This window comes from Leuresthes tenuis, unplaced genomic scaffold (assembly GCF_036924035.1).
Source record: "Leuresthes tenuis unplaced genomic scaffold, fLeuTen1.0.hap1 SCAF_21, whole genome shotgun sequence".
NCBI lineage: Eukaryota > Metazoa > Chordata > Actinopteri > Atheriniformes > Atherinopsidae > Leuresthes > Leuresthes tenuis.
This window is the reverse complement of record NW_027325375.1, coordinates 24,685,534-24,707,528: the sequence shown is the minus strand read 5'-3', so window position 1 is coordinate 24,707,528 and position 21,995 is coordinate 24,685,534. Positions and strand designations below refer to the sequence as shown.

Here is a 21,995-nt window from a genome sequence, read left to right as displayed (position 1 = left end):
GAGGACCATCATCTGCTGACAGATGAATAAAACTCATTTTTATCAGTTCACTGAAATCCTCTAAATAAAACTTTGACCATACCAAAGACCAGCAAGTTGAAATGTAACATCTTCCAGCCTCATATACTGAGCCAATGTGGTTGAAGTAGTTAACCCTCGACAGGTCGGTGGTCCCTCAGCTGCTTTCCACACAATTTAGCTGTAAACGTAAATGCTGTGTGTGTGTTTTGGGATTCAACTGATATGAAGCATTAAACAACACGATAACCACAGTGGGTACAAAACATCGAGAACTTCTCCATAAAGCTCTTGCTCTCTGGTATCTCTTCAGTGTCCAAAACAAACTCGTTTTAAGATGGTTTTGCCAGAATGAGACGGGGTTAATAAAACCACGTATAATTCTGAGTGATCAAGATCAAAGGTGAATTCAACTTCAATATTCAAAATGACCAGAACTGTTTCATTTAATTTTTTTAATTAAGAAAATAATAAAAAATACAGCAAATATGTGACTGTGTTCAGTGTGTTTTTCTTCTGCACTGGCACTTTGGAGATAAACGTTCATCTTACATGGTTAAATTATATTATTATTATTATCATTATTATAAACTAATAATAATAAACTAAACATAAACTGTTTAAGCTTGGAGTGGATTCATGGACTCCTTCCTGTTTAGATCAGTTAATAGCTCCTGTCAGCTGTTGATTGTGTGTTCTAGTGAGCAAGTGTACCTTATTAGCATTTCAACCTTAACCTGAAACCTGGATTAAATTAAGAGTTTAAAGCATCAAGGGAGGGTTAATGAGGAATATGAGTGAAGTCTGCAGGCGGCCGCTGGTGGCTAGGAGGATATCATCTCTCAGATCTCCAGCTAAGCACGTTTCCAGGGAGGAAACGGGAGGAAGGGGGCCACTCTGGCCGAGCACTAATTATCCTTCTACGAGGAAGCTGATTGGAGCACAAGTGCACAGTCAGCAGGCACTAATTAGGGTTTCTTTTATTCAAACTACTGTTTTTATTGAACAAGGTTTAAGCGGCAGGGAGCAGGAGCTCATGCTGCTGTAAATTGCAGTTTTCGCACATGAGCAGGAAATTAGGTCTAAAGCCTCTGCGTCAAATTAGACACGTGTTTTAGGTTTCTCACATGAAGCCACCTCCTTACGTTTTGTGAGTAAGCCAGTACAGATAGAGCAATATAAAATAGCCTTCAAAATATGAGAACCACGAGTAAAAAGAGAGAAAAATAGATGCTTTTGGTCTCACTAGTGGCTGAAAAGTGGCCCAGCTGTACCTAGTTTGTTCTGCCTATAAGAACTAAGGAACAAGAGCCACTCTGAGCCACTTGAGTCATCCTGAGTGGAGAATGAGCTCTGTTCTTCATGGCCCACCTGATCTACTCCACTAACAGCCTTTAAACTCTACAGCCATCATCTGTTAACAGTCGCTCACTGATGATAAATAGAGCAGTTGCTCTGGCCTCGTCTCTGACAGCAACCTGCAAGCTCATAATTTCATCCACAGGATGAGAGGCCAGCATGGTGATCACGGGCACTTGGTGAATGTGGAGTGGAGGGAGGGTGTCAAAGACAAGGTTATTTAAGACATCAGAGTGCTCTGAGGTGTTTAAAGGCTTGAACCGAAGAATAAAAAAAAAAATAGGAAAACAAGTAGGAGCCTGTTAAAGTACTGTGCAAAAGGCTTGAGAAACCCCTCATTCCCTTCTATTTTCCCAGAAAAAAAGGGGCAAAACATTTGGGAATTTTTTTAAGTCACAAATTTCTAAAAATTCTACAGAGTTTGAAAGTCAGTATTTGGTCTGAGCTCCTTTATTCTCCAAAACATTCTGAACCCTCTTAGACGAGCTTCCTGTCATTTCTTTAAGTATTCTTCATGAATAGTTCTCCAGGCTTATTTAAGGACATCCCAAAGCTCTTCTTTGGATGTCGGCTGCCTTTTGTTCCGTTCTCTGTCAGATGATCCCACACTGCTTCAATAATGTTGAGGTCCGGGCTCTGGGGAGGATTCATCCCTCCATAAGACCTGTTGCCACTGATTTTCAGTCCACTTCTTGTGTCATTTGGCATAGCTCAGCCTTTTCTCCCTGTTTCCCTTCCTTAAGAATGGCTTCTTGACAGCCACCCTTCCATGGAGACCATTTCTGATGAGGCTTGGGCCAACAGTAGATGGATCAGCTGAAGGTCCAGATGCATCTCTCAGGTCCTGTGTCAGGTCTTTGTGGGATTTTTTCCTCTTTCTTAAGGAAATCCCTTTCAGATACTGTTCATCTGCTGTACATAGTTTTTTTTTTTTGTTACTGCAAAATTACTTTTGTCAAACGGTGTTTTATTTGGCATTTTTTTCAGATGCAAGAAAAATCCATAGATGTTTTTGTGACAGGCTGCAACTAACAAAGAGCCTAAAGATGATATTTAAAATAATTTATTTGCTATGTTTTCTGTTATGTGTACACAGCACTGGTTCATCTCTTGAGTTAGGAGCCTTTTGAATACTTGTATAATTCATATATTAGTAGCAAGTGGCTTAAGAAACAAACAAACATATCCCTCTGAAAATAGTCAGGTACAGGAACTGGATTGAAGATGAGTTTTTAAATGACAACTAGTCTATGAATTTAGCCTAAAAGCAGTCCCTCATCTAGTCAAGCTGTCCATATGATCTTCTGTGGTGGGTAAAGGACGGAGCCTGACCTGACAGGGCACAGAATTTCACCGGGTCTTTGATGAAATGATTAACTCTAAATGAAATACAGATCCGTGGCTTTGATGTAACACTGTGTCTATTTGAAGAGCAGATGAAAAGGAAAAGCATTATGAGAGAATGATTAAGGGGGAAAAAATGGACTGAAATTACACTTCCAGGAATCGCCATGCAGCGGGACGCACGCTCCATCACCTAAATGGATTACAGCGCTGGACACAAAAACAAATTGAACTCCAATTGCAGCCTGTGTACCTGATGCGTCTTGGTGTGTCACATAAAGGAAGAGCAGGGGGAAGGAAAAAACGGTGTAGTTGATGGCTGTGGCATGTCACAAGCCTGCCTGAGCGAGGCAACAGACGCTGGCACTTAGCAGACTCCCTCATGCTCGCTGATCTCCTGGGGGTTGGCTGATTACCGTGATTCTGAAATTACAGTCTTGATGAGCGGCAGCATTTCACAACAAAAAACTGCTGTAGAAATGGGTCAGGCAGGAGCCGAGCTTCCATTTAGAGAAATTGAGATGGGAGGAAAAGGAGATGTAGACTTTTGTTGCGATTGATTAGCTAAAGCTGACCAACAAAATGGGTCATAATCGACGTCTGAGAGGTGATTGATCTTCTGGGCATGTGTAAAAAGATGAAAGTTGTCGAGACAATGATGCTGACAGCACAAGCTTCAAGTATTATCAAGCATCAGTTTAACCAAAAATATATCAAATACGAGTCAGTTCATAACAGAAAGACAAAGTACAAAAAGAAGATATCGGTTGTTGTTACTATTTCCATTAATTACATATATATAATAATTATCCATAATCATCCACTTGTCACACTCAGTCTCAGCTCTCGCTAACGATTGCAGATCTCAACTCTCCATTTGTGCTCCTGGCCCTCACACCCTCAAGTGCCCAAGTTTGTCAGCAGTTGAGTTGTAAAATTCAAATTCAGACACATTGAATTTAGCTGGCAAGCACTGACACGTCTGCTGTAGAAGCGGGGCAGCAGATTGCATCTTAAATTCATTCGCATTACAAGATCAGCAGGGCAAAACCACTCAGCCGCAATCTGTCTGCGAGTCTGACAGTAACGGACTCTTCCTGATGGTGAGAATTAGGCGAGAGGTGGTTGTGTTTAACACACGGCTGAGATGATGGTGTTATAGTAAGCGCATAGGTTCATGGTGTTGTTGTAGATAGCTCCTCAGATGGAGCAAGTTCACTGTTCATCAGCAAATTAATGGAGTAGTTCATATTAATTTCCTTTGAAGACAGATTTGTGTTTCTGGAGCATGAAAATATTCTACCACTCCGGTTTTAACTCAGGGCTGCAGAAAAGAACCAGGCCAGGGCGGGCTTAGGGATCTAACGTGGGGCGGCAGGTGGAATTTTAAAAGCTCAGCTTGTTGTGTAGGATGGTGTGTGTGTGTGTGTGTGTGTGTGTGCGCATGTCCTGACATCAGTACTTACATTTCTGAAGTCCAGTGTTCATCTGCGTGTGGGGGAGAAGCTGGAGGGGGAGGTCACCTGGCCCTGGCAGACAGGCCAGCATTTCACACAGACACTAATGCAACATGGGACACACACTTCTCCTCACACTGCAGAGAGGAAAAGAAGAGAGAGAGAGACAGAGGGGAGAGGTTAGATATAACTGCAAGGCAGCACATGGCACGTGGTGATACAGAGGCTGAGTTTGGACTAATAGAACTCAGTTGCTGCTCCCTGGAGGAACAGGGCAGTGGGAGACATAGTTAGCTTTCAATTAGAAACTGATTCACACCTGGAGCATCAGGTAAGGTGACATTTGATTCCAATAACAACTTCAATTAAACATCAAACAGCTGAAGTAAAACGGACAGACCGGGCCTGAGGGACTGGCAGTTTTAAAAATCGACCCAGTTCCCCCTCCTTCTCCTCGCCCTGCATGTTAGTCACCTAGTTGGACCCAACTAACTGCACTTTACTCTCCGTTTCCACTGTAGCATGGAAGAGGAAATTAATGACTCCCGTATACCCTAAAAGAACTCTCTCCAGAGGCCTGGTGCTAGTTGGTCTCAGATCAATACAGCACTCCTTAGAAACCTCAGAGGCCTTTATTTTTGGGACATTTAACAATAGATTGCGGTGAGAAGAAATGAATAAACACAGCTATGGTCCCGTAAATGCTGGCCACTTTGTGCAATAACTTGGTATAACAGTGAAGAATATTTAGCCATGCTTCACTTGGCTTACTGCTGTATTCAAAACACCACAGATGCTTGCTTAATCAGCACCGAAGAACAGTCTGGGAGCAAATTAAGTCTACAGAGTCCGTGCCCTCCCCGTTTGCTGCGTGGCATCAAACGAGGGCGGCAAGTGAGCGCAGACAAACAGCTTCTATGAGAAAGGCAATTACCCACAAAACAACCTTGGCATGCCTGTCTGCCGCAGGGTGATGGCTTAAAAGTATCTTACCCCCTGCAGGTTGAATAGACAAGTGGCGGAAAGAGTGACAAAGCGGGAGAGAAAGAGGGAAAGACGGGTGGCGGGGGGGCTGAACTTGCTTTAAAAAGCAGGAGCTCAAAAAGGTCAGGATGACAGCTCATTTAAATCCTCCCAGCAAGAGAAGAAAAAAAAAAACAAGGCTTAATGAAGCTGCCAGTAATACACAGATACCTGAGGGCGTTGCACCTTGGGGTGCTGCAGGGGCAGGGTGGCAAGGGGGAGGAGGGGAGAAATTGGTGGGTGGTTGAGCTGCAGTACTGAGATGGATCTAAAAATCTTGGAGGTGTTCTGTACCAATGATTCAGCATTGCCTTTCCATTCCCTCTCTCCTCTTTCTCCTTCCTTTTCCCTGCTTTCTGATTTACAGCCTGGCCTGCCATATGGCAGCAATCCCTGCCCTCGATTTAGCGTGTCACCATGCATTAACTTTAATTGGCCTGATATGTTATTTTTTTTCCTCTGGCCTTGGAGGGATTTTAGGTACATGGAGCCTTGATGTCAGCAGGCAAGATTTCCAGCTCTCCCTCTCATTTATCAGATTGCTCAGATTGCACACATAGATAACAGCAATCTCTTTGACAACAGGCATGTTTGGGGTGGAGAAAAACTAAATATCAGTTAGAACAGTGTCTCTGTAACAGCTTTCAAAAGCAGAAACAATGGCATATGAGTGAAATGATGTGGGAAAAGAAACAACACCAATGTATACTGGCAGATAATTTGTTATAAGAACACACACATCAACACACTACAGGCAGAAAAAACAGCCCACAGGCTACCCCCCCTCCCGCTTCCCCCACAGTGCTCCTGAATGTCAGAAAACTGTGCAGTGGGGAGTGCAATAGCAAAGGTCAGCCTATGGTAATGCCCAGGCTGACACTCTGCTTTACAGCCCAGAGCAGGAGGAGATGAAACCCGACAGACAGAAGCCTGACGTCTACAGACTCGCCCATCAGTAGCGCTGACTTCAAATGCAGTCGCACACCAAACACCGGCACTTTACAAAGGCACACATCCCCACAGAGGCTTTTTTTTTTACTATTTGTATCAGAAGCTGGACGACCGCAGCTGACGGTGTTAAACCTGGACAGGGTTAGACTCTCTGCAAGTGACTGGCTCAGGTGCTTCAGTCTTAATAGCTCTCTGAGAAGCAGGCAGGGGCTTCAGCCTGGTCTGGACCAGGCTTTGACCCTCCAGCTCCCCAACCATTCAGGCAAATAAGTGTCTACCTCAGTGGCTCAGAAGCTTTCGTGATATACAGACAGACCCCTCCTGGCATGAGTGGAAACAGAGTTGGGTCTTCGGAGGCCCAGTAGAGCTAGCCAGGCAGGCTTCTGAAGCAGGGATTGGCTTGATGGGAGTTTAGCCAGGCGTCTCACACTATCAGCCCCATGCAGACAGACACCACGGGGCTCGCACAATATTAGTGGGGGTCCTGTGACTCGGCAAGTCTCCACCGGCTACTTATAGAGCTGCAATAAGAGTGTGTGAATAACGGTGTGGGTTTCATTACAGACAAATAAAAGAGAGCAGACAAAGCAGGAGTTGAAAAGTGATGTGCATGGCTTGTGTCATGTGTCAAATTGCTCCCATAAAAGCTGACCTATATTTCCTTTTCATTCCTCAGTGGGGATGGAGAAAAAGAAAGCCCTTTGAAAGTTTAAAAAAGTAAAAAAAAAAAAAAAGAACTGAGAAGAATAGAAGGAGGAAGATGAGAGACGGAAGCCATTTAGGAAATTACACCAGTTGGCTGCGTTTCTTTGTAGGAGGTTTTAATCAATATCCTCAATGAACTGCAGTGGTTAGAAATGTGAAAATAGCATGAGGCTCAGGAAATCATCTATTAAGATATCCACCAACAATAATGGAATGCAAAGAAATAATCTGGAGAAAGACATGAATAACATTAGTGGAGAAAAGCAATAAAACATTTTTTTTTTTTTTAAAAAGGTGACAAAGTGTGTTTGGTTCCTGGTTGAATATTAGCAGTTTTTCTATACCAATTATGAGCAAAAGGCAATTAGGAGAGGCAAGTCAACATGTTGTATATGGCTTGTGCTTATGGCTGAACGAGGGGAGTGCAGGAGAAAGCAGGCTGCTGTTATTTTAATTGCATGTTTACCCCCAGGTTATGGGTCTGAAATAGAGCCAAGAAAAAAAAATGTTTCTGTAGAAATTCAATGCAACTTCTCTGTGTCGATTCTCTCAGGGACAGAGAGAGTGAAATTACTTTCCTTTGCTAGCCAAGTCTCTGAATAGGAGGTAAAGAAAGAAAGGGAGCAGGAAGATGAGAACAGCTTTTTACCCTTGAATACCAAGTTAAAGCATTCAAAAAAAAAATAAGGGGGGGGAAAGCCTTGGCTCTTGAGCATGTTAGAAAGAAATAACAGCTTGCTATGGCCTTCAGTAGCCCATTAGGCTATACAAACAGAGGTAGAAAAGGTTTTCTATCTGGTGAAGAAGGCTGTAGGCAAGTTAGGCTGGTTTACACAATGAATGTTGATGACTCCAGCACACCCGGAGGTGTCTGGGACGGGCCGAGACCCTTCGTAAACGGGGTGATAACTGAAACCAGAAGATAAGGGTTGAGAAGGAGAGAAATCTATGATGGTGAGATAAATAAGAGAACCAAGCCAAACCCAACTAGCGCCTACATGGAGAGTCAGTAAAATAGGGATTTCCAAGTTGCAAGAAACTGTGTGTCAGGGATAAAACTGTCAAGCAAGGAAACTGCTGCGGTAGTGTGGGAGAGAAGAAGACAGCTACTTGAAACTGCTCTTCTTTAGTTGGGAGGGAGGGGTCTGTAACAGAGCTGGGAGGCAGGGTGAACGCTTCGCAACTGACTGATGAAAAAGTGACAGATCCCTGAGGTGAGGTAGTGGATATGGAGCGGAGAGAGACAGCATGCCCCTCGAATACTGCGTTAGCCCACAAGTGGATTGGCTACATTTTTGCATACGTGTCAGACACGGAAAGCTGGTTTCACAGTCTGAACGCAGGGCCATGAAACTCAAAGGAAACACTTGAAAAGTATGAGATTTCTTATCAAACTGACTTCATTCCTCCTCTCTTTGTCTTTGCACCAGTGGCTTGCAGCTTCCTGGATGATGACCGTGACTTTTTACAGTTGAGAAGATGACAGGAATGGTAGCAAGATGAGAGGATGAGAATATATTAAGCAGCCAGTTTTCTGGCCTGGCTATCTTAATGCTACGGCCATTACCAGTCTACCACGTCAGCGCTGCGAGGACAGCCAGCAAAGGTTCTTCAACTTGGGGGCAGTTTCACTAATAGCCACTTAAGCTGGCTCTGCTTCCCAAAGAAGCCTGCAAATGTGGAAGGTAGGGCTAAGTGTGCTCAGTCATGTCAAGGCCAGCCAAGGTCTTGGGCAGCCAGAAAAAGCTGGCAGTGCCGCAAGGGTAGCGTCATGAATGCCAAGATGCTGGGGTCCCGGACTGCGCCGCTTGACAGACATGTTTACACCTGATAGAAAATGCATAGTGGATGGCCTGCCAAAAAACAGCGGCGATCTAAAGTGAGGGGTGCCAGTCTATTTATTTATTTATCTGGAGCAAATCCATCGAGAGAACAGACAGAAGCTGGGCATGCCTCAGTGAGGAAGAAGCCAGCCTACTCTCAGACATGACAGACCTAAACCACATGGGGAGAAACTGCAATGTAGCAAAAGATCTTATGAAGCAGCTCAGGAGGTTAGATTTGATTTACTTATGTGCTCAATACAACTCACGAGTTCTGATGAGAGCATAAAATGATTTAAAATAATGAGAAGCTGTTCTAAAATCATTGGTGATGAGGTTCAATACTGGGTCAGTCCTTATTCAGCGCCGATGATAGAAGCAAAGGCATCACCTCTAATTTCCTCCTGATTTTAAATCTTTCTGAATAGTACACAAAATAAGTTTTGTAATTTTTTGCTTTCATTTTACATGAACCCTCTGGGGTCTGAGCCTTAATGACATCATGCGATCTGATCATGCCGGTGTGATCATAGACCTCAGAGGGTTAAAGACACTGACCAGAGACAATTTTTACTTTTTCTCCAAAAAACATACCAGGCAAGGTATTTGGAATTGTATTATTGTCCTCCTTTATAAACCTGATTATAGTTGGTTTATAGTGCATCAAAAACATGTTTTTTTTTAATCAAAATTTGAACTGAAATAAAGTTCTGTATTTGAGCGGAAGATAATAAAAAAACAGAGGAATGTCATCCCTTCATTCAGCAAGTGTCTGGGGCTATCACAACGAGAATGGTGGTGTGTTTACTGACTGGGGAAAATAAAGACTTTCTCTGCGCTATGTCCATGGTGGGTTTACAAAAGAAGAAAAGATCAGAGCCGGTCAGTTCCTAAATGTTACAGGAGCAACAGTAAGAGTCTTAAGACACACAAATGAAGCTAAACTAAACGTTGTATGGTCAAAAAACAGTCATCTTTGGCAGGTTTATCAAGTCCAAGCAGCATTTTTTTTATTGCCAGTTGGCAAAATTAAGTGAAGCTGGGGCAGATGGCAGTATAATTTGTTTTGTAGGTATTCTGTTCCCAGTAGATTGGAAATATCAAATAAAAGTACAGTGATCAAAAGGGAACACATCTGTTTGTGCCAAATTTAATGGTAATTCAGCCACAATGTGATCCGACTACCAGAGGCAGTGATCCCAGTAACGAGACAAGCACCGCTCCTTGGTGGTGCCACCACACCTGCGCTATCTTCACATATCTTCACAACACACCAGACAACAACGTGCTGAGTCACATGTAGCTGCGTCAGATGCCGCAGTGCTGGGTTTGGTACAGGACAGTAATGTCATGGGTGGACACAGATACTAGATTACCACACATCCACTACCTGTGTGTGTTATGGTGTGAAAAGTGGCAGAAATCACCTGACTGGACACCAGCTGGTGTTTAAAGTTGTTTGCTTTTATTTGAAGGCTCGGTTAATTGCAGTCTTAAACGAGTAGATGCCCGAGTTGCTGAGAGATCCTCATATGTAAAATGAACTCTGAACCACTTCTCCTCCACTGTATACAATCCTGCTGTCTATCAGAGGCTGGAGAGCAGACTTCTCAGCTCCTTCTCATTATTTCACTGTAAGTCAGTCGGGCCTTCTCCTTGCTTAGTGGGGAAAAACTCAATGTGCTGGGAGCCAAAGTGAGGTAGCATTGTTCCAGCTTGCAAAAAAAGGGGGAAATGAAGATGGAGTGGTTTGATTTCATTTGTTAGCAGGTGCATCCATTTTGTGTTCGCCCCCACACCCATCTCGCCTCTCTCAGTCAAAGCGCTTATCAGAAATTCGACACCCCAGTGACAAATTGAGCCTGCGATTAAAGGGAGAAAGAGGGAAGCTTTGTTAAGTGCTGCTGATTGGGATCCCAGGCTGCCCTCACACATGTGAGATGTCTCTGTGTGTGTGTGTGTGTGTGTGTGTTTTTGCATGCATTTATGCCTGGTTCAGAGCCAGGAGCAGAGCTGATACCGCCACCTCCTCTCCCATTTTCCAGGTGTTCCCACGGCTTACATTTCTGCTCAGAGAGAGCTCAGCAAACAAAATCAAATCAATGCAGCTGTTCGCCCGTCTTTCTACACACATGTATAAGGAGGAAAAAAAACATATAAGTGCAAATTAATATACACTGGTGATTTTCCCCTGCAGGAATAATGACCTCCTTTGATATTTCCAGTTCATTCTTATTGACACGCACACAGTGTTTAACAGAGAGAAAAAAATAAAGTTAAGGCTCTGTGTTTGTACTGCTCAGACCCATTTTATTGACCCAGCCTTAACCAGCCCTGGCCTGTTTGCTAGCACTGGACTGATTTAGATGAGGTGGGGGGAGCAGAGCAGCTCTTCTGGACAGAACTGTGCAAGCGCTGAGTCTCACAAATCATCCTAAAAGGGCTTAACACACAAAAACAGCTTCCACAGGCCTGTTGTGAGAGATTTATCCACTGTGCCATTATACTAACTGGGCCTCTCTCCCATATCAGCTGTATCTATACTCATACACACACATACAAAATAAAAAATACCTAACTAGACTTATCCCACAGTGGAAGAAGTCACTCAAACAATTCAGCCTTTAAATATTCGACATTAAATAACTTTGTTCGCCAGAAGTCTTCTTATTTATGTGGCACGTTGCTCACATGCTGTGGTTTAGTCACTAGTGCCATAAAATGCCAGCAGTGTAAGAGTTTCAGTCATTTTAAGAATTTAGATGCTGTCATAACTCAGGGCCATTCAATCATTCATGGACTCTGACATTTCAAAGAATTTCAGCAACCCGGGCCTTCATCTTTAACTGGTATGTATAATAAAGCTTCACCGAACCACCAGCTTTTTTACCCTTTAAACTACTTGAATACAACCCAAAAAAAACTCTCACTGACGTATGCTATCTGAGGTCCCCGGAGTGGATTATTGAGATCTGGTGATGTTGTGTACTCAGAAACGTCTTTAAGTTACACAAACAGCAAGCCACAAACAACATGTTACTATTGTTGCATGTTAACATAATAACATGCTGTGTATGTGTTCAGTAAAATCTAATCCATGTCCATAAAACGATGGTAAGGCTAGTCTGGCCCTCAGCAAGACCAAACGAAACCCCTACATATCTGCAGACCAGCCAAAAGAAGCTCTCTCTCCACTGGACATCAATGTGCTCCTTTTGCTTCTGGCTAGACATTTGCGGCCTTTCTTTCATCTCCTGTGTGAATGTGAGCACCTCTCCACCCCCAGCTTTCCCCAGCAGACAACAGCTTGGAGGTACCAGGCAGCAAGGCGGTGACTCTGGAGAGCCAGGCAAACACAGGCTCAGGCAAACATCTCACCTCTGTGTCTGCATGGGAATATCTGGCCCTTCCAGGTTCAAAGGGCCGTCAGTCTGTCGAAATGTGGGCCTACACACTATGTTGGCGTATACTCGTGTTGTCATAGCACCAGAGTTTTTACCTCCTACACTTGCAGCGGTAGCTACACCAAAACAGTCACTACAGTTCAAAGCAACGAGGAAACCAAAATTTCTCGAAGCGAGCACAGGACTCTTTTATGATGTTCAAATGACTGATTTAGCAGATTTAGTTCAGAATTTGCCCCCACAGCCTGCAGCGCAAGCTTTTCAGAACAAACTAAAACAAAAAAAGTGCTTATTTTGCAGCTGCGTATCAAAAGTTGTCAAATATGTAGTGCCTGTTCAGAGTTGTGACAGCAACAGTGACAGTCTTCTTAAGACTCTACTGTTGAAGAAAAAGCTAAAAACATCTAACCTCTGGAAGCTGAACTTTGTATTTAAACACAAAACATTCATCTTGTGTGTGGCTACAGTACTTTGGAAATCTTAGAGATTAACTTGAAATCTTCCATATCGTCTTCTATCCTGAACCGCTGAAACAAAGTCAGAGCAGTAATAGAGTTAACCCCGCTGATAAAAACTCTTTTTCCTGTCGATCTCTCTCCTTTTCTCTCTTGCATTATGTCCACTTATACAGATCTCCTGTGGCCGTCCAATGATTCAAGACTGATGAGGCTTGCTCAAAGGTCTATGCCACTGAACACAGCATTAATGCACCCAGCAGCAAATTTTTTGCCATCGACCACAGTTCCCTGCAATAAGGACAGAGCCATCAATCAGGCTGAGATAGCCGACACCAGAGACGGGCTGATGAAGTAGGGGACTTTGGAGCTAATGACAAATGGATCTCTAAGATATGGTCACAGTATACTATGACAATCCGCTGAGAACACTTGACCTTAACAAAATTCTCAGCCACTTTTTGCCAGCACTGTGCAATGTGAAAAAGCTGCGACTGTTCAGACTGCTGTTGAGGTTAAAAATTGCTGCTATTGTGTGAGAACTCCAGCAGCCTCACCACTGTCATCAGAGCTGCTCCTGGCTGGCCCAGCCTCCTCCTTTCTCACACCAAAGCTCCAAGAGTGACCTTCAGCAGGCCCGCTAGTCCTGCTAATTGGGGTCTCTACAGAGCACCGCAGCCCCCCCATTACTGCACCGGAGGAAGAACTGTGGGGCAGAGAAATATAGAACGAAAAATAGCGAAGGACTGCGTGGTAAACAGAAAGTAGAACCTAATCTTCAGAACTCATCTTCAACAAGCAGAATTAAACTTCACTGAGCTGAAGAGAAGAAAACCCAATCAATTTTAACAGTGATGTTGAGCATCGACAAAAACAAGCAATCAAATTTAACAATACATAGTAAATCTGAATCCACACAAACATAATAATTCATATAAAACCACTAAAATGGTTTAATATCCAACGCTTCCAAAGCTGCTGGCATTTTGTTCGTGTATTCTTTTTACTATCACCAGGCAGAAAACTCTCACAACCAAGAAGCTGCGGCTAAAAGTATGAAAACAGTCATGCTCATCAACATTTTTGCTTCAAAACACACCATAGGTCAAAATGAATATGTCATAGGTCAGAGGAAGATACTTGTACAAGTTATTTTAGTGTCTGAAAGCATCTAATCAATCTCAACAGTTGAAGAACATGACGATATCTCTTGGTCAACAGGGTCGATGCTCCGCTCAGGAATGTGGATAAGAGAGCGACGTCGTTCATTTAGAGCAGGCTCAGGCTGGCTGCAGCTGTGCACTTTGCCTTTGCCAACACATCATCATATTGGGGCCACTTCCTATCAGTGGGATCAGCACTCAGTTCAAAAAGGGGAGGAAAATGCGCAGGAAGTCATCCTGTAAAAACAAGATACAGCGAGGCCTTTATGTCACTGAACCATTTTCTGTTTGAGGGTAAAACGCATTTTCTCAAGGAATTAGCGGACATACAGTGAACCGGGTAACCATTTTAAGCAGGAATGGCCATGAATAGAAAGGTCTGCATTTAATTTGCTAATCCATCATTCCAATTGTACTCTGTGACAAAGAGAAAGAGAGTGGTGGGGCATTCATAGGCAATGGAGCATGCTGAGGGGTGCGTGTGTGGTTCTCCATGGAGCCAGAGAGGCCGCAGCCCTTGGCCCTAAAAGCCCAGCCAGCATCGAGGAGAATGGGCTCTGATGAGCTCAACGCAAGCAAGACTAATCCCTTCATGTCTAAAGAATTGTTTAACTATGTTTGACTGATTAACCCAAACCCCTCGATTCCACTTACAATCTATTTGTTCAATCAAGTTCCCTGCACTCATCATGCTGCAGTGTGTGGGTGGGTGGTGGTGGCGAGGAAGAAAAAGAAGAGGGAGACAGAACAAGATGGAGATAAACAAAAAGGGCAGCAAAAACAATCCATCCGGCTGGAGAATGCAAAAGTCAAAAGGACAGCCCTTTTCGTTCTGCTCGCAATTGTCAAAATGCACATTGCATGAGTTCCTGCGAACCAGCTGTTGCTAACATTCAAAGGTCACCGAACACTTCCCTAAAGAGATTTCAAGTAGAAAGACTGCAGCAGTGAGTTAGCACACTACACTGCCATTCCGGTTTTTACTGGGTTCATGGGAAAAGGAAATTTAAAGACACGGTCTCCTGTGTGGAAAAGAGGTTGCCAGGAAGATTAACCCAGCTTCCTTTTATAGCCTCAGACAAGAGGTTAAATCACACATTACACTGCCTGAAATGTCTCCTAGTAATTAGATCAAGAATATTACTCTCTCTTCTTCCCCTTGCAGACTGCAGCTGATCAAAGCCTAATGATGGTGTCAGTGCCATTGGCAGAGCTGGCTGGGTAAATCTCCCCATCGGGATGGCAATCTGTCAGGGCAGCAAGCCCTGCTAAACAGCACAGGACGCGAATACAATGGGGCTTGACGCAAAGTGGACTAAATGAACCACATCCTTTACCAACAAGCAATCCATCAGCTGTGCATCATTAAAATTCATCTCTTTGTTTTGGATCTGTGATGGTGTGTTTACATGTACACAGTCAGCGCAGTTGTATGCACTAAGAGGGATGTTGTTGATATCTGTGAACTTTATCTCAATAACAGTGAAACTCACAACCGGTGGATCTGCTGCATCTCAGTGCCAGAGCAGATCTAAGCAGCACCTGGTCCCTTGATGGGGTGAGGGGGCTACTGGCTATTAATTACAGAAAGCCGACACGCAGCTCAGGCAAACCCCCGCAATGAGACCCAGAGATGTCAGTTACCCAGCAAGACGAATGCCTCTCTGTCACACAGCAACACGACCTGCTTCAGGACTTTTTACATACAAGTACTTTCAAGTCTTTCATATTGTAGCCGACCCTTCTTCTTTTGCTTCTCCCCCTCCATTTCAATCACATTGTGCAGACGTTACTCTACTTTAGGGGACAATTTCTGACAAATGTAAAACGCTTGTGCAGGAGCATGATAAAAGTTGACATTTTCCTTTTCTAATCCAATGCTTCCTTTGTAAACAACCTCGCCTTTTTTTAAAATGGTGCACATGAACGCGGGCTGCAAATACATCACACATAATGGTCAATGTCATTATTTGCTCTCAAACTCAATGGCCGCAAACAAAAGGAGGAAATGGCAGAAGATATGCCAATCATTTATTGCTGAAAGATGTCTGACAAAGGAGGCCCTAAAAACCCGACAGCTTTTCTTTTCCACGTCAGTCCACAGCACAACAAGCTCCTGAAAAAGGGGCCCTGGACAACAGACTGCTGCATGAGAACTGACCCTGATCTTAACCCCATACAGGTGGTATACAGCTCTAACATTGGACACAAAATGTGTCTTTAGACCAGAGAGATCATCTCAGAGATCATCTGGGCTCACACAAAGATACCAATTTTTTCCTGAAAAGCAGATCCCCTTGAATATGTTATTGAGAAAGCCTTGCTCTTAACGTAAACTACAAGCATAAATGTTATAATCTGAATAAATATGAAGCAACGCTGAATTATGCTGTGGGGGTTTCTTCTTATAGAAGAAGAAATAGGCATGTGTAAAACCCTCCAAATGCAAAAATGGGGGCATGCGAAGCTGTAAAAATAATTTAAAAATGTAATGCGTCTGTTGTTGAAACAATAATCTCAACAATAAAATAAAATACAGATTATCTCAATGCACAAAATCCCTGTGTGGGAGAATAACGTGACTCCTGTCTGATTGTTGCAGAGTTGAATCAAACTACACAGTTGAACTATGTGCAGTGATTACAGCCAACATCCCCCTGCAGAGCGACAACTGCATCTCTGCACATTCCAGGAAAGGCAGCCAGCTGAAGACAGCAAATACACCAGAGAGGAGAAGACATAAACAACGTAAGCTAGTTTGAAAGCTGCAACGATGTTTACTGTCTCACTAAGTGCATTTCATCCCCTTTGCTATCTCAGCAGCGGTGGTATTTCAGCATGCAGCACAGAGGGGCTGCTGATGCCACAGGTCTGTGCACGGAGGGCTCAGTCACAGGCTGGGGAGACTGTTTGGACAATGTAGGTGTCAGACACACTGCCTGTCTGGAATGATGATTCAGCTCTGCTGCTACAAAACACCTTCTGGTTACTTAGAAAACCCAACAAAAAATGAACTTGAAGGGTTTTTTTTTAGTATAACTGTTGAAAACCTCAGAAGAATTTCTGCCTTGTTTGAATTGGTACTTTGCTATCAGAGAGAGAGAGGTCTGCATTTGCTTCATACAGGCACTGAATGACATGCCAGAGATTAGCCTCTGAAGGTCACAGTCTTAGCCTATCCTTTCAGCCGCTTTTCACCACAGAACCTCGGGCCCTTTTGAACAAGAGGAAGAATGTCATCTGGTTACTTTTCAAGGCACGAAGACACCATTCACTGCAGCCAACAATGGCTGCAAACAGGACCAGAGGGTTAGAAGGTTATAAAGGACCCCATTCTAAGCACCGCTTGCTCTCAAGCACTCAGTACACACACACACACACACACATACTGAGGCCTGGAGAAGTGGTGTGACCCATGATAAACTGAGGAGGGTCATGGCAAAGTGCCTGGCACTGACCGCTCTACACAACAGCTCTCTGAGCTCAGCCATCATCTCGCTCCAGCATAGATCCTGACACCCGGACCAAACCTCCAAGCTCTCACTGCTTTGTCCAGACTACAGAGGATAACTGAATAATAACCACACTATCCCCCAGGTTTCTGCGTCCTGTTCAAAATTTCAAAGACATACCAAAAAACTTTTAGTGAACAAATTCACACAGCTACGTTTGGCCAGAAAATAAAAACAGGGATTTTTAAATACCTCCACATGATTTCAGCATATACTGAGCTTACAGTGTCCCACAGAGCAACTCACACTCTAGACCGAGCTCAAACACTTGACCAATTTAGTCTCTAATGAAGCCTCTGAAATATTCAAAATAAAGCCCAATTAGCCGACGGCATTTTACATCTCCTCCCTATTTAATCCTCTCGAAGCTTAGTCTTATCTAATATCTGCGCCAGCAATGACACTTTGGGCTCACTCTTCCTCTATCGCCTCCACTTGATATCCCCTGCAGCTTTGCTGCTGCTTTGTTGTGGCATTCTTTCTGACCCCACACACAGGGTCAGACTCTGAGCTTCTCTGTTGGTAGCTAATGATGTCCTGATATGTACAGTTGGCATGGACATTGGAAAACGGCAGCAATAACCGTGGACAGGCTAATGGCATCTATTAGGATTACTTCATAGTGATACGGGACTCGCCTGGCAACCTCTTATTACAGAGTGCTCGGTATTGTGGGTGGGGAACATCAGTGAAGGGTCAGTGATCCGATTGAGACGACCTTATCTCGTGCAATAAACAGATAACAGTATCTGCCCTGCTCTTCTGCTGTTCCTGTGAGATAGAGTGGATAAACAACCCTGTCATCTGCAGTGTCTCCGACGATCCTGATCACACAGATTCAGTCCTAGACCGAGTCTTGTTCATCCTGCTGCCCTTACTGCTGCAAATGTCACCAGGAGCCTTAGATTCTTCCATGATTACCCTGAAGCTAAAGACATAACAATTTAAGAAATCCCTTTGGTTCTACTGCTTGTAACGTCACTGTCTGGCTTAAAGCCTCAGGTTTGCCTATTACGCAAACTACCAAGCAAGTGCACAACTCTTTGCCCTAATTGGGCCTGCCAGCTACCATGCAAATCTTCATTTAAAAAAAAAGAAAGAAAAACACTAAAATACAACAAACAACGACACAAAGTGTATCTTGAAATCAGGTCTAGTGCCTTTACTCATAGCAGATAAAGTAAAACAACCCACAAGAAACCAAGTAAATGCCACGCATCAGCTGACCCACAGCCTCAGTCCTATTGTTCAGTACGTTTTATCTGAGGTATCCAGGAGTTGTTCGTCATTTCATCATGCGGTTGCAGTTTTCCTCTGAGCCTGACCTGACTTTGCCACACCACCAAACATCTGCTCCGAGTCTGAAACCTCTCTCGTGCAACTGAAGAGACATCAGGAGGTCTCGCAGAGAGTTTCTCCAAGTGGTGGGTGGCTGAGTGGGGGAAGAGTGGGCTGACAGCTGCACTGGTGACTCGAGGACCCGAAGGTGGAGCTGGCTGGCAGATCATTGGTACCTGGAAAATCTCTACCCCTGCTGCCTGAGAATGTGGGGGCAGCCTCATTTAGCAAATGGATGATATTCAACAAATGCTGCACATCCAAAATGACTAGGTGAGGAAAATGGAAACCTGTCGTGCACATGAAACACATCGACAACACCTGGGAGAGATTTAGCATACACAAGCTCCCGCTGGAATATGAAAGAAGCAAACGCATTACATTGCATTGGGAAGAGCATGCGGTTACACATTTCCAATTCAAGTACCATCACTAAAATGCCTCATCAAGTCACTGCCTTTGAATTACCCAAAACGAGCATCATTCCAGCACAAAAACCACCACTTCAAAAATATGTTGGTTAGCCAAGTGATTTCACAGTTAACAATCACAGAATCAGGGCTGTTACTAATCAATGGGCTTTAATGAGCTCCTTGTGAATCCCAACAACAGATGAAACATAAAAGCTGCTCAAGTTCTGTGGTTCACTCTTTGTACCTTGTGATCTGTTATTCACAGCCTTGCTCTGAAGTAGCTGAGAAATAAAGCAAGCTTTGATGTCATCCTCTTATTACTGCTGTCTGAAATAAGCCTAATGTTGGGATTCAGATCATTTGGCTGTCGAGTGGAAAACCTCCTCCAACACAAAACATCCGGCTTCACTGCAAGATAAACAGGACAACTGATTTCGCTCTATGGAGCCAAATCAAAACTCACTGATATCTTTACCATTTGCTTCCAAGACGAAAGTTAGATACAGAAATAATAGTGTCCAGAAACTGCGCAGTTGTGTGTTCCAGTCATCCTTTACTCCACACGCTACTCCACTTTAATGCCTCCATTCACGTAATCCTAAACAAGAAGAATAAGCTTTTTTTCTGCAACACGTCATCATCGACAGCCAACTGTGAACCGCGAAGCTACAGCAGCCGCTATGCCATGCAAGTATTCTTGAGAAAATGACCCTCCTCTACTCACAATCTAGATCAATATGTTGAAATATATTTGTCAGTGGCTTGCTGGGAGAGAAAAACAAGGCGAGCTTGCTTTTCTGTCAGTTTGCCCTCAGCAAAGACTGTGGATTTGCGGTGACAGGTCAAAGAGTCAGCACATGACTCACGGGGAGAGGAGGAGAAAACACTTTGAAAAGCCACGCAGAGATCTAATTAACACATGCATTCAAGTGGTGTTTCAATTTGGTGGAACGCAGTAATTTTCTGCATTGCTGACCAGCATGACATGAACAAATGTACCAGGTGCTCCTGACACTCAGGCTGATTGCCTGGCTTTATAACTAAGAGCAAACACAAATGTCATCCTCTGTCTTAAATAGAGACGAGCACATGTTCGTGAGCACACACAGAAAGTCACAAATATGGCACTTAAAAGCAAACATCTACGTCAAACAAACTGATAACCTCTGCACCACAAAGTGTCTAAAGCATTTTTAGCACAGCTTCTTCCAGCATTACTTAGGCTGCTGTCATTAGAAGTGAACTGCATTTTACAGATGGGAAGAGGCCTTACAGTAATTTGCTGCTAAGACCTAATTAATCTTCATTGTGCTGGGAAACATAGCACCCAAATGCAAAGAAGGTTCCTTCTGTACGATAATTGCAGGGGGTCTAGGGGCTCAGAGTTTCCCCAACAACAAGGTCTGAAATTTAATTATCTGCTCTTTGGAAAATGTAGGGGGAGAAAGCTACATTGCAAAACTGCACTTTGGGGCAAGTAATATCAGGCTTTTGTTTGAGTAAGCACAGGATATCACTGAGCACATCCTCCCCGCTGCCATAAATCAAACAGTCTCACCTTTGTCATGGAAAGAAAAGATAAAGGCTTTTTACATAACGACACTTTTTTTTTTCTTTAAATAAAAATGGACATGCAAATGTGACAAAAGAGCTCCTATCTCCCGACATTTTCCCACAATGTTTCGTTTTTTTTTTTATCATCTTACCATGTGCAGAGTAAATACAGATAAACTTCCACAGTCCCATCAGTCACTGAGGAGTTGCTCTACTGCGGTATGCTTTTCAATAAAAATCTGTCAAGCTCCATGACATTACAGACCGATTATATCAATAAAGCCAGACTCAGAGCAGCCAAAGACAACACGGACAGGCTGTGGCAACATTAACATTCCGCCGTGTAAAGATCAGGCTTAGAGGGGGAGAAACATCGATAGGATCCCATTAGTTAAGTGCGCCCTTAGGATACCCGAAATTTGATCAGAGATAGACCTTCTCCTTCCAGACACGAACCGCCGTAAGACGTTACAGCAAAAAAGAAAAAAAAGAAAAAGCAAAACAGCTGCTCTCCTCCTCCTCTGAAACTACTCCTGCTCTCATCCTCAATGGTCGGGGTTGTGCGGCAGGATCAGGATGAGTCCGGTGACGTCAACCTTTTGTTATCACCTTTAACACTTGCTTTTGCAGGTGCAAACACTCCACTTTCCTCTGGCAGTGAATGAGGAGGTGCTATTTGCAGACAAGCTGTGGAAGACGACTGACTCTCTGTGTGTGTATGCATGCGCGTCCTAATGATTTATATGGGATACCAGCACCATGAGGAAGAATCTCATACATACCTTGAGAGTCGCACCTATCATAAAAATAACCCTTGACTTAATATCAAGCTGGCTTTTTCAAGGAGCTAAACATTTCTCTTGAGAGTTGGCACAAAAACAATCAGCATCGTGATGGTGAATTTCACCAATTTATGACAGTTGGTTAGCGGTCAAATGAGCCTCTGCTTAATCCCCACTAGTTGTTGTCACACGGCAAAAACACAACTAGCTAAAAAAAAATAAAAAAGCTCTTAAACACACTCTCAGTTCGCCCGATAAACACCACATTTTTAAAGAAATTAAGGTTGTTTTTTGCGTAAAAATAATAGCGACTCCTATGAGACCGTTAAGCCGTAGGTGGAGGTTTCACCACATATAAACAGACAATAAAGGGGACCAGTACAGAGCTATAAACCTGCAGGTTACCAGTCAGAGTGCCAGCTGACTGCCCAGGCTCCTGGCTTGCTAAGCTAGCCAGACAGTGTGAAACATACACAGTCCCATTGTTGCCTTCTCAGCCGCTTCTGATATCTTATGCCACGATTTAAGAGGATGTCACACAGTAAGGGGCAGCAGCCATGTCGTAAAGATGCAACTACTTACTCTCCGTTTACCTCGGCGAAAAGCATCGTTTAGTACGTCGCCATGGTTTATAACGGACAGATTTTCTCCCGTTGCCCTGCGCTGCCCGAATCACTGCTGCTGCTGCTGTCTG

General features: G+C 43.7%; 1 protein-coding gene across 3 annotated transcripts in view; it reads right to left on the bottom strand.

Annotated features, from left to right (window-relative positions):
• The window catches only part of fam222ba (family with sequence similarity 222 member Ba), a 27,246-nt gene extending 5,251 nt beyond the window's left edge, over window positions 1-21,995 (bottom strand). The window contains exons 1-2 of one of the 3 annotated variants that reach the window (XM_072374293.1): window positions 21,884-21,995; window positions 4,188-4,315 (exon numbers count right to left, since the gene is read on the bottom strand). In XM_072374293.1, the coding sequence (XP_072230394.1) occupies window positions 4,188-4,269 (82 nt within the window). In that variant the 5' untranslated portion in view covers window positions 4,270-4,315; window positions 21,884-21,995. Of the gene's footprint in view, window positions 1-4,187; window positions 4,316-20,671; window positions 21,200-21,883 lie in introns of those variants that run through there. The other 2 variants (XM_072374294.1, XM_072374295.1) reach the window with 2 other exon arrangements.